General features: G+C 38.3%; 1 protein-coding gene across 4 annotated transcripts in view; it reads left to right on the forward strand.

Moving 5' to 3' along the window:
- The window catches only part of RASGRF2 (Ras protein specific guanine nucleotide releasing factor 2), a 264,596-nt gene that overhangs the window by 129,125 nt on the left and 121,922 nt on the right, over positions 1–13,549 (forward strand). For all 4 annotated transcript variants that reach the window (XM_015140344.3, XM_015140347.3, XM_015140346.3 and 1 more), the window contains one exon: positions 13,267–13,349. In XM_015140344.3, coding sequence (XP_014995830.1) covers positions 13,267–13,349 — 83 coding nt within the window. The remainder of the gene's footprint in view (positions 1–13,266; positions 13,350–13,549) is intronic.

A 13,549-nucleotide genomic window follows, 5' to 3' on the forward strand; every position in this document is an offset into this window, starting at 1 on the left:
ATTTGACGCTTACAATAGTATTCTGAAGGTAAGCAGAGAGAAATTAGTCCCATTTCACAGGTGAGAAAACTGAGGTCTGCAAATTTAAGCATTTGTCAAAAGCTGCTCAGCTGCATTGAGTCAGAATGTAAACCTAATCTGGGTCTTTTTTTTCTGTTTAGCACTCTAAACATCCTCTACAAGAGTGCCTTATGCTGGACTTTTACTTATATACCCTCAGGATGGCTTCGATGGCAAATAAATAGCTAGAAGAGAAGCCATTTCTTTTCTAGGAAATGGAAATATGGGATCTTCCATTTTTGTGGAATTGCATCCTTGTGGTGATTTATTAGCTCTATGCTATATCAATTAATAGCATATTAAGTTTCTCCCTATTTGTACCACATCTCTTACTTTATGAAACTCTGGATCATTCACTGACTCTACGAACATTTATTGAGGAATCACCATGTGGTGTCAGGTATTGTGCAGGTACCAGGAATATGACTGTGGTTCTTGCTCTCAGGGAGAATAGGCAGGCTCATAGGGAGCAAAAGGAAGGAAACAGCTAAATGCAACAAAATTGTGTGCGTGTTATGAAGCCAAGATATGTAGGAAGAATGAGGAGAATAGGAGTAGGCAAAGGTGTTTTTCCACCTGCTTCTGCCTTCTACCTTATGATATAATTGGGGCCCCTAAGATAGAGACTTGATGGAAGCTCAGGTGACCTTCCTTAGCATGACTGGGGAGGCATTGTTAAGAGAGAAAGATGCTTGGAGTGTGTGAATGATTCTGTGCCTGATCCTTTAAAGAAAGGCACCCAGTGCTTTGCCTGTCACTAGCAAAGGTCTAAGTGAGTCTTTCCCTCTGCTTAGACGTTAAGGTAGAAATATACAACTTCCTCCTTATTTCATCAAGATGCTATGGCTATTATGTTGCTTAGCAAAAAAATTGTATTAGATTATATCTTCAATGGAAGGAGGCTAACCAAAAGTTCTTTTTTTTTTTTTTTTTTTTTTTTTTTGAGATCGAGTCTCGCTCTGTCGCCCAAGCTGAAGTGCAGTGGTGCCATCTTGGCTAACTGCAAACTCCACCTCTCCCAGGTTCAACTGATTCTCCTGCCTCAGCTTCCCGAGTAGCTGGGATTACAGGTGTGCACCACCACACCTAGCTAATTTTGTATTTTTAGTAGAGACGGGGGTTTCACCATGTTGGTCAGGGTGGTCTCAAACTTCTGATCTCAGGTGATCCGCCTGCCTTGGCCTCCCAAAGTGCTGGGATTACAGGCGTGAGCCACTGTGCCTGGCCAAGTTATATCTTTTTTAGTGATGGGGATACCATCACACGAGATGACTATGGCCGACAGAGTCTTGGCATTGTGTGGCTTTGACACTTGTGGTTTCATTCATTCAACAAATATATTTATGCAGTGCTATATGCCTGGCCTGGCACTGTTCTAGAGATTTTTGACATATCATGAAGAAAAGAGACAACCACAACAAAATTTTCTGTTCTTTTGTTTTTTTTTCTTTTTAGAGACAGGGTTTCACCATGTTGACCAAGCTGGCCTTGAACTCTTTTTTTTCTTTCTTTCTTTCTTTTTTTTAAAATTATACTTTAAGTTCTAGAGTACATGTGCACAACATGCAGGTTTGTTACGTATGTATACATGTGCCATCACAACAAAATTTTCTTAACCTTTTGTAACTTCCATTCTAACATGGGGAAGACCAAAAATAAATGATAAGGGTAATAACTAAGTATATACTATTTCATATTAGAAGGTAACAGGGCAAGGTAAGAAGGATTGGGCTGCTGAAGGTGGGTGGGTTGGTAGAGTTTCTAAATGGTGGTCACCTCATTCTGAAGGAGACTTTTAAACAAAGGCTGTAGGAGGTGATGGAGATACCATGTGAATATGTGATGCCATGAGAGGAAACAGCAATTGCAAAGACTGTAAAGTAGGAGGAGGCTGCATGTTTCAAGGAATACCATGAAAGGCAGTGTGGCTGGAGTAGGGTATGTGAGAGGGAGAATAGAAAAGAAAAAGAAAGTCACCGAGGTAACGGGCCAGATCAAGAATGCCTTTCTACACCAATGAAAGGGGCTTTGGCTTATACTCAGTCAGATGAAAGCTATTAAAGGATTTCAGCAAAGGAATGCCATGAACTGTCTTCGGTTTGGAAAGGATTGCTGTGGCTGCTGTGGTGAGGATGGGCTGAGGGCAGAGGGCAGGAGTGGAAGCAGGGAGGTGAGTGAGCAGGCTGCTGCAATAGTCCAGGCAAGAGATGTTGAGAGCTCAGGCCAGCATGGCAGGAATGGAGATGGAGATTAGGGTTCTGAGTCTGGATTCATTTTGAAGGTAGAACCAGCAGAGTTTTATTGTGGATTAGAGTTGGGATGTGAGAGAAAAAGGGTGAAGGATGACTTCAGAGGTTTTGGCCTGAGCAACTGGAAGGATGGAGTTGTCATTACCTGAGATGGAGAAATCTGCTGGGAAAAGAGATTTGGAGGTGAAAAGCAGAAATTTACTTTTGAATGTACTGAGTCTCAGAAGTCTGCTAGACATTTGAGTGGAGTTCATAAATAAGCAGTGGGATATAGAAGTCCAGCATTTAGAGGGAGGTCTGGGTGGAAGATACTACATCATTTGGGTGGTATTTAAGGCTGTGAGACTGTTGAGATCACCAAGGGAATATGCGTAGGTAGAAGTAAGAGGGCTGCAGACTGAGAAAGGGGTCAGGTCAGGGAGAATAGTGAAGAGCACCAAGAAGGAACCACCAGTGCAGCTGGAGGACAGCCAAGAGGATATGGTGTCTTAGCAGCTGAGTGAAGAAAATGTGTCAAGGAGGAGGGAGTGGTCACATGTCAACTGCTGCCAAAGGCTGAGTGAAGTAGTGATTGTTCTAGTATACTTAGTGATTTTGCTGGTGTGGGGTTTGAATGGTAGGTGGGTAGGTGGTAGAGACAGAGTGCTGTGCTCTTGACTGAGCCTAGTCTGCTGCCCAGAAGCCTATATCTCAGCTGGCTTCATTCCCTGCTTCAAGCATCTTCCTTTTATAGGAGAAGTTACATATCCATTCATAGAATTAGTCTCTCAAGTATATTTCTGGACATATTCATTATTAATAAGATAAGCTTACTGAATGCTTGAAATGTCCTATTTAATATTTTATTGTGTATATGTGAAAATATGGACACAAAAATGAACTAGAAATATTCCCAACACCCAACACACTAAAATGTTTATCAAAATAGCTTCCACAGATAACCTATATTAGAATTATGTGAGGACTGTTTTAAATGCAGATTCCTTAACCCACATTCCAGATGCCATTCTAAACTCCATAAGCGCCATAGATCACTTGTGCACAATTAAAGAACCTCTGTCCTGAAGAATGAACTGTTTCCATCTCTAAAGTCTCCACAGTCTTGCTGTATAGAAATAATTGTACAGTTTGCGTCTCAGTGTATACGTACATCATGTTTGCTTTTTACCTCATTTACTTCTTTCTATATTCCTGTAAACTCTTCATATTCATATTGGCTATCTATTATTCATCTGCATTATATTAAATATATTCAACTGCATCAATTTACTGCTTTTATAGCTTCTTCTGAACAATTGAGCATTGAGTATATGAGCTGTTTCCAAGTTTGAGGATTAATATATAATGAGGTGCTAAACATCTTTGTGTGGGAGTTTTTCCTTTCTTTTAAAGTCCCTTGTTGGTGTGTAGTTAGAGTATAAGGCTGGTGTAAAAAGCCTGATCACTCTCCTTATTTCATGATTCCTGGTGTGACAGACTGCCACAATTTCTTCAAGAAATACGTAAGTTATAATTTTACTACATCATCAACAAGGTACCTATGTAATTGTCTTCTAAGTCTTGCCAACGTTGAATTTGTCACATTTATCACATTTTTCTATTTAATGGAAACGTGTTTTTGCTTTCTAGTGGTTTTAATTTACATTTCTGTAATTATCAATGAGATTCACATTTTCTACTATTTCTGTCTTTTTATACTAGATAGTAATTCACTGGCACTACCCTTATAGACTAGGGAAGTGAACATTTTCTTTCTATTTAGATTATGAATATATATGTTCTCCATTATTTTGTCTTTTTAATTGTTGTCACTATTTTTCTTCTTTTCTTTTCCTTTTTTTTTTTTTTTTTTTTTTTTGAGACAGAGTCTCTCCCCGTCACCCAGGCTGGAGTGCAGTGGCATGATCTCAGCTCACTACAAGCTCTGCCTCCCAGGTTCACACCATTCTCCTGCCTCAGCCTCCCTAGTAGCTGGGACTGCAGGCACCCGCCACCATGCCCGGCTAATTTTTTGTATTTTTAGTAGAGACAGGGTTTCACCATGTTAGCCAGGATGATCTCGATCTCCTGACATCGTGATCCACCCGCTTCAGCCTTCCAAAGTGCTGGGATTACAGGCATGAGGCACTGTGCCTGGCCACTATTTTTCTAAATCTTACTTTTTCTGGCTTGATTTGAAGCCACCTTGCTAAGCTATTCTGTTGTATTATACTAATCATAGGTAGCTCTTTTTTTAAGAAGAGAAAGTGGTTCCTGAGTATTGCTACAATCCCAGTTTCCCATAAGAAACTCTATAAAACTTAAGACTTTTAGCTTTGCCAAGTCTCTCTCTCTCTGAAGCTGTAATTTTTAGAAGGAACGATTGCTTGAATGATTAATCACACTCTTAGTTACACCAGTAAGGCCATAATTAACTGTTGGCGCCTCCAGCAAAAAGTACAAGTGGCTAATGGTCTCAACCAATAATTCTTCCCCTTTTTCATCTATTTATAGGGAATGATCGGAGGCTGAAGATTTTACTATTTATTTCAATAAAGCACATTCATTTGTGCTTGTCTCACTGTCATACATAATGGTTTATTAAACAGATCCACTGTAATTATGGCTATTAACTAAAATGCAGAATTAAAATTTACCTCTGAGCTTCTTGGTGTGGATAGATGTCCCAAAATATAGACCTGTGTAGACAAATTTGTAGCACACTGGACATGCTTTCTCCCTAAAAATAGCTTCTCAGAAATCAAAAGGGAATTTTCTACTTTAACATAAAAAGGTGAATTAAAAAAATTGACTCTAACCTTTCTTGCCAGTACTTAGAAGTATCAGGAAGGTGGAAAATATGGTAACACAGTAGACCACTGGTCTTTAAATAGGTACTGCCTTAAGTAAGACCCTGAAAAACTCTTGGTGGAGAAGTCACTCTCAATACTTGTCCAAAGACCAGCTGCTTCAAAATCACTTGGGGCTTTTGTGAACATACGTATTCCCAGATCCCATTCCACCCATTACAAACTGAACTAGACTATCTATGATCTAGGAATCTAATTTTGTTCTCCTGTTAACTTCAAGGTTTATTGTAATTCACACAAATTCAAGATGACGTTAAAGATATCTGAAACCCTGCTTATTTGAATATATTTCTTAACTAAACGAACTGTATATAGGCATCACTTCTTCCCAACAACCAGGGTACATGCTTATATAACCATAAATGTATGCCACACCTTCCTCTGTAAGTCTGTTCGTATACACACTCACATATACCAATTCTATTATAGTTAAACTTTTTTTCTAGAGCAGAACTCTTTCTTCATTGCAGCATTACTCCAAGTCCCAAATGGAAGTAAGATAAAAGCAGAATGTTCTGGTTGAAATAAAGTTGGTAGACCTAGAGACTCCAGGAGCCATTCTTTTTTTCACATTCCTGTTTGTGCAGCCTGGGGATGTCCCTGAAGTCTGGGGATGAGGAACTCATTTTGAAAACCATTCCCCTATTATAAATATATCATAATATCTATCTATCTATCCAGCCTCTCTCTCTCTATCTCTCCATCCATACATCTATCTATCCAATCATCCATCTCATGGATAGATTAAAGGTTGTGTGCTAATTATCAAAGACCTTTTTATATAACTTAAAATATGACTATTCATTACATAGTCTTTTGAGGTATGGTTTGGATTGAATATATATTTTGTTCTCCTGAAACTTGAGCGAAAGTAAAAATTTCCTTTTATTCCTAAAATATTTTTAAGGCTTGACAATGACTCAGAAAGATTTATGAATGAGACTTGACACTGGATAATGAGATGTGCAGAAATGGTCACATAAATCTCCTCTTTTGAGTTTAAAACATTTATTTCAAGTTCCAATTCTGGTAGTATGAAGGACTAAGCTGATTTAGTCCCCTCTTGCTATAAAAACAGAAACGTTTAACATATAAAATCAGTAAAATTAAAAAATTTTAATGTGTAGGTATATTTACGGATAGGAAGGGAAATCTCTTGTTGCCAGAAACAAGGGAATTTAAAGCCATAGACAAAAGCTTGTAAGCCAAAGACTTACAGACTTGGGAATGGTTTTAGACTAGATATTAGTTCCATGTCCTAGTAGTATTAACATATAAAGAGGGCAAAAGTTGGCCTAAGGCCCATTAATCAAGTTCTCTATTTAAAGCCTGGGCGTTGAAAGGGTATTCCCTTTGTGAAACAAGAACCTAAAAAACTGTACCCTTTGACCCAAGGAAAGAAAGAAAGAAGTTTGTCTTTGTCTTGGGTTCTGAATTTTTAAAAATCTTCTTTTTAAAAATGAATGTGGCCAGACGCGGTGGCTCACACTTATAATCCCAGCACTTTGGAAGGCTGAGGCGGGTGGATCACTTGAGGTCAGGAGTTTGACACCAGCCTGGCCAACATGATGAAACCCCATCTCTACTAAAAATACAAAAATTAGCCAGGCGTGGTGGCACATGCCTGTAGTCCCAGCTACTCAGGAGGCTGAGGCAGGAGAATCACTTGAACCCAGGAGGTGGAGGTTGCAGTGAGTCAAGATCATCCTACCGCATTCCAGCCCGGGTGACAGAGTGAGACTCTGTCTCACAAAAAGAAAAAAAAAGAATGTGTCTCTGGCCTACAGATTTGAAATCAGACTTATTCACATGGTGTAAATGCCCAACTGAGAAATTGTTTTAAAAATAACCTTTGAATGTTGAAATCCCAAGCATGCTTGCAGCCCGAAACACAAAGCCACTCCATCAGCAACACTTCTACAATCTGGGGCTCATGACATGTGCTCGAATTAAAAATTACAAATCTTGTGAGTAAATTATTTATCAGGAGTGAGACTTAGCAAGCATGGATAGCAGTAGAATTAGCACTACAAGAACCTCAAGTAATAGGGTGACAACTTGGAAAAGACCATAAAATAACAAGGCTTAAAGTATAATAAAACTATAAAAGAAAGAAAGAAACCATAAGGAAAGAAGAGATCACTATGCAAAAAAAAACCAGGCTGACCTGTCAAAGAACCACGTAGAAAAATCTAAAACTAGAAACTGTAGGACCACAACATTACATATTCATGAGAAATTCATTGAAAATTTATTAAAGACAGTGGATCAACCATTGCTAGTGAGATGATTAAGAACCAGATAATATATATAGGTATGTGGTTCTATACCTATATATAGGTATAGAATATAGGTATAGCTATATTCTACATAACTATAGCTAGAATGCAGCTATATTCTATATAGCTATAGATAGAATATAACTATATAGAGATAGCTATAGAATATCTATATTCTATATAGCTGTAGAGAATATAGATCCTATATTCTAGGAAATTACCTCAAATACAGCAAAGAGAGATAAAGAGATGGCAAATATGAGAAAATCAGATGGAGGATAGAATTGGAAGGCCCAATATACATTTCTGGAATGAGAATTGCAGGGAATAGAAAAGATGCAGTCTTCAAAGAGAAAATGAGTAGAAATTTTAAAAGTGGATGAAAGATACGAATCCTCATACTGAAGAAACATACCAAATTCCAAGCTGCATAAACTCAAATAAAAACCTCATCTAGACATGTTGAGGTAAGACTATAGCAGACAAAACACAGAAAGAAAAATCTCAAAAAGTAAAAAGACAGATTGCCTTTGAAAAATTAAAAGATAGGAAAAAACTTTTTCACAAGGAGAAATTTGTAATAGTCACTGTATCTTTGTTATAGCAGAAAATGTAAACATTTTAAATGTATACATATATGAGATCGACTAAACTGTAATTTATGTTTATATAGTGGGATATATAGCAGTTAATATGAATGAATGAACTATGCATATCAATATGAACAAATCTTAAAAGCAATATTGTGTGAGAAAAATACAAGCATCTATATAAAAAATTTAAATGCAAATAATATTGTACTTTATGATGGTCAGATACACAAATATATAGTAAAATAAGAAATCAGGAATGAAAGAAGGACAAGTAGATATCCATCAGCTTCAAGATAGTGATTGCTTCCAGGGTAGAAAGAGCCTATTGGAATGGAAAAAAAGAGGAGGATTTAACTATGTTTATAGTGTTTTATATCCTTTACAGAAAAACGATGATCTATAGAAAACATGGGAAAGTGTTAATATTAGTTAAGTCTAGTGGCTGGTATGTGGATGGCTCATTCTTTTACGTATATTTGAATTATTTCATAATAAAAAATAAAAACATTAAGATGAAAAATAAAAGTCTATATTCATTTTTGCCTATATCTCTTAAATTTCAAACTATAAATTCCTATATTTGTGAAGAGAGAGAGATGAGAAAAAAATGAAGACCTCTTCTTTCCTATTTCGTAGATGAATAATTTATTTTAAAAATAAATAATAGTAATAAAATTCTTCACCCTTCATTTTTCATCTTTTTTGTGATAATTTTTAATGTATTATTTCCCCTTTCCAATTCTCTTTTGTATAATTACATGGTTTTTCAAGTTAAATATTACTCCAGCCAAAGTAGTACTCTATGTGTATTCATATTAGGTATGAAAAGCTAGATTTATTTTATTTTTTCTCTCTCAAATTTTATGCAGTATTCGGACTAAGCTGTTTATATGTAACACTGTAGCTGATCAAAAAATGTCTCAGTGTGTCTCTTCTGTTTTTCTCCACAAAACCTTTCCAGATCCTGGAAAACAGAAGAGACACACAGCTAAACTCTGGACTGGCACCACAGATGAAGGATGAAAAAGGGGAAAGCACTTGCTTCTTATGTTGGGAACAGGGGAGAAAGTTCTATTTCAGCTCCCTGGAGTGGGCTCATCTCTCACTCCTTGGCCTTGGGTCACACATCATGGCTTCTGTTGTGGACTATGGAAGCTGACTGTCTTCCCTACTCCTACTTTCCACCCTGCAGAGTTTCCTGGGGAAGTGCACTGGGCAGATTGGTCTTGAGACCCCCTTCCTCTTGGTTCCCTCTTTCAAAAAGCAAAAGCTGCTTCCCTTCTGGTCTCCAAGAGGAGGGAAGTAGACAAAGTCAGCCCCCAGGAAACTGCATCTTAAGATACTGTGATTGGGGGTATCCTATAGCTTTGATGGGCTGCCAGGTAGCTCTGCCCTTCCATTCTCTGACTGTTGGTGCAGGTAGGATGACAAGCCCTTTGAACTCATCTCCAGTGGTACATTTCCTGGATTTCCAGACCCAATTCCTGTATTCCCCAGGGGTTTGGACTATGAATCCCTAAGAAACGAGTTAAATCTCTGCCTTCTGACCCCCTGTCCAGGACGAGACAGAGATGCCTCTTTATGACCCAGGTCTGTGACTCTGGCCACCTCCAGTGCCTGTCCCCACCTTGTCTGGGCTCCACTTAAATAGTGTGGTTGTCTCTGAAGCTGTGTGGGAGCTCTGGGCTGAGTTTAAGTGGTCTCCCCATTACCTCACCTCTGTTCTTGATAGTGTAGTCATTCTAAGGCTGTCATCTCAGTAACTATGCCATTTGCTTAGAATATTGAAGGAAATTGAAGGAACATTGTTCATTTCCCACAGGTCTCGCAAAACACCATGTCTACTTTCCCACTTTCTGTGTTGGTTCCCCAAGGGGCTTCCTCGTTGTGATTCAGAAACACTGAGAGTGAAAAGAAGTCTAAGGAATAGCTAGAAAGGTCGCTGGTTGAAGGAGCACTTACCCTTGTCAGTGTGCAACTCCTCTCCCCATCCAATCGTTTTCCTCATTACCCCACCCCCCGACCCCGCCACATAGCTTGGGAAGAACAGGGATGATGTTAATCCATTTTGTCCCCATCGGGATTAGGAAAGTGAGTTTGAAGTGGCTTGCCTTATTCATCTTCAAAGCTCTTTCATATATTACTTTTCTTCTTTTTATCCTCATTTCCCAGTACTTAGCCCAGTGTCTTCACATAGTAAGTACTTGATAAATGCAGTTGTAAGACAGACATTTAGTAAAATCCCAATGCCATGTAATCAATGCGTCTTCTTGGTGCTCTTGAGAATTCAAAACATTGACTGTTTAACTTTGTTTAAACTCTGGGTGATTGGAAAGACATTTGGCTATGTTTTATTACTTTTAAATATATTTGCATCAGAAAGTTTAAAATTGCCTTATAACCATGGCCATCTTTGATTTTACCTTGTTTTTTTCTCTTGGTTTTATTCAGTAATTCATCAATTTTTATTATTCCTTTCTTCAAAATATTTATGTCCACCCTTTTCTCTTCATTCCCACAGTCTGCCTCAGGGGAGGGATGAATCATTTCATTTACTGACTCAATATTCCAATCATCCCTTGGGTCTCCATTCATTCTCGCCTCTTTTTCATTGAATGAATACCACCATGAAGTCAGTTTAGATCTTTCAGCATAAGGGAGCTGCTTAGAAACCCTCAGTAGCTTCCCATCTGCCTATAGGATAAAATTAAAATTCAAGACTCCCTTCTCCATAGCCTGTCTCCAACTGATTTCTCTGTCCTCTCTCTTACTTTCTTCATTATGAATGCATGCACCAGCCATCCCCATCTCTTCATTCTTCCATGTATGTCCCCACTTTGAAACAGGGCCCTTGATGTGTATTTTCATCAGGCCTTGACTGAGAGCTTTCCCATAGAGAGGCAGTGTGGCCTTTCTCCGGGCACAAGAAGATAATCTCACTTACTGGCAGCTTGGCTTGCTGGTTGAAACACTGACTCTACATAACCGGACACACAGGATGCAGCAGTTTCAGGATTTGTGGGAAAATACTGTTTCCAACTTCCTGATACTCAAGATTTACACAAACTAGCATAAGAGAAGCAGCATCTCTTCAGTGTGAAGAAGAGCAGCCCGTGCTCTTTTCTAGAGAGTGTGAAACCTGTGCTTGAACCAGACCAGCAGAGGAAGGATGGGCCTCTGGGTCACATTCTTTGGGGTCTACCACAGGTTTGTATGTTTGGAATTGTACTTTTCAACTGTTTATACAAAACAGTTTGCCAAAACTTGTAGTTATTTAAAGATATTTTTGGCCAGGTGCAGTGGCTTACACCTGTAATCCCAGCATTTGGGGAGGCGAAGATGGGAGGATTGCTTGAGCCCAGGAGTTCAAGGCCAGCCTGGGTAACATAGCATGAACCTGTCCCTACATTTAAAAACAAAACAAAACAAAAGAAATCTCAGTGTGGTAGCAGCACACACCTGTAGTCCCAACTACTCAGGAGGCTGAGGCAGGAGGATCACTCGATCCTAGAAATTTGAGGTTACAGTGAACTATGATTGTGTCACTGCATTCGAGCCTAGGCAACAGAATGAGAGTGTCTCTAAAAAATAATAATAATAAGATATTGTTGAGGACATTGTTCACTACATTATTCAATATTTCTCTTGATGAGAACCCATGAGATAATTGTCCTGTCTGGTCCTAGACTAGGATTAACTGACCTTCTACTGAAGTATGAATTTCGTAGCTAACACTGAGTCCCTCTTTGAGTTGACTGCTCCATAGCCCTGCTAATTTTGAGGCCCACTTCTGGCAAGTGCTTTCAACATAAAGTTTGTGTGGTGGCTTCATTTCAGGCTTCATCTTATTGTTTGCCATCCTTTATCTAAATCACCTCTGATTTTCTCACTTATCTTGACTTTGTCTTATTATATATGTTTTTGTAATCCACTTGTGGGATAAGGTAGAGCGTAAATTCACATATAAGCAAAAATGGCCAAATTCATGGGTCGATGATCATAATTATTTATATGAAAATATAACTCCAAATTACTTCCAGATGCTGTAGCTTAAGGAAACATATTGAAGGGGAACTTAAAAATATTCTACTTTCTTCCTTTATGCTTTGTAGTTGAAGTAATGGCACAAGATGTGAGGAAAACAAAGTTTTAAGGAAAAACAAGTATGAACATGGCTGAAATACTAAGTAGATTGAATAGTCAGAATTCCAGTGATCTAAAGTTTCTTACTTGCATATTCACTCTTTTATTAGAACATTGGTGTTTAGGGTAGACTCTGAGTTCAGGACCTATGTGAGGTCACATTGCAATCAGCTTCACTGCACTATTTAATTATAGCCACAAAGCACTGTATAGTATCATAGGGACTAGAAGCAATTTTTTATTTTAAAAATTGATTATATTTTTTTTCATTTTCCTGTTTTGTTCAAAGGGAATATGTATAATTCAAAATAAATTCTTCTCTAACCCAAAATAATTGCAGAGAGAAAATTTAAATTGATAAGGCATAGATTAAATAACGAAGGCAGAGAAAATTAGCACAGCTTCCTGAACGCTCCCTTGGAAAAGAGAAAAAGATGATACGAGGCTTTAAGCATGCCAGAGACAGGAGAAATTACACATGATCCCTTCACCAAACAGCATTAGTATCAACAGGGGCTGCCAGAGGTACTAGTAAAATGTGGGAATTTATTGGCAAAGAATACCTGAGAAGCAGAGGCAGAGCTTACTAGTGACACAGAAGATGAATTCCATCCTAGGAAGCCACTATTTTTAATCTGACTACTCCATACCACCCCCTGGTTGCAGAAAATGAATATAGCAAGAGCAATGATGGTCAGGTCCCAATCACCTCTCAAGTAGTGTTGGAGCTGCCAAAGAATTGTGACAAAGTGACGCTGTGGTCAGAATTCTTGGGAAATACATTCAGGGAAAATACAGCTGTTGTATCTGTCCTCAGGTATTTATCAGGCATTTAGTTGGTACAGTTTTAGTATCTGAATACTGAAGCTATTCATCAGTGTGTAATATTTACCTGCTCCGTGTGTGTGTGTGTGTGTGTGTGTGAGAGAGAGAGAGAGAGAGAGAGAGGGGGGGAGAGAGAGAGAGAGAGAGAGGGAGAGAGAGAGAGAGAGAGAGAAATTGAATTGATTCTTTTGGCTATAAACGATTGTGGGAATATATGATCTGCCTAGGCTTTCTTGAAGGTTGTAATTGTCAACTTTTTATTTCACAGTGTGTGGACAATATACGATGTAATGGTTTAATGACTGTAGTGTTTGAAGAGAATTCCAAAGTCACTGTGCCACATATGATTAAGTAAGTGTGAGAATCCTTTCCTTTACATTTTAATCAAGATTAAATTGGCAGAGCATGTAAAACCTTGAATAAAATACTGCATCCATAGAATTCTGCTTCTTATTGAGAATATGTTTCTTGACAGGAACACAGTGATTCATATGATTCCATTATAAATAAGACTATCAAAATGGTTTTTCACATTCACAGTTTACTAACTC

Source organism: Macaca mulatta, chromosome 6, assembly GCF_049350105.2.
Source record: "Macaca mulatta isolate MMU2019108-1 chromosome 6, T2T-MMU8v2.0, whole genome shotgun sequence".
Lineage (NCBI taxonomy): Eukaryota > Metazoa > Chordata > Mammalia > Primates > Cercopithecidae > Macaca > Macaca mulatta.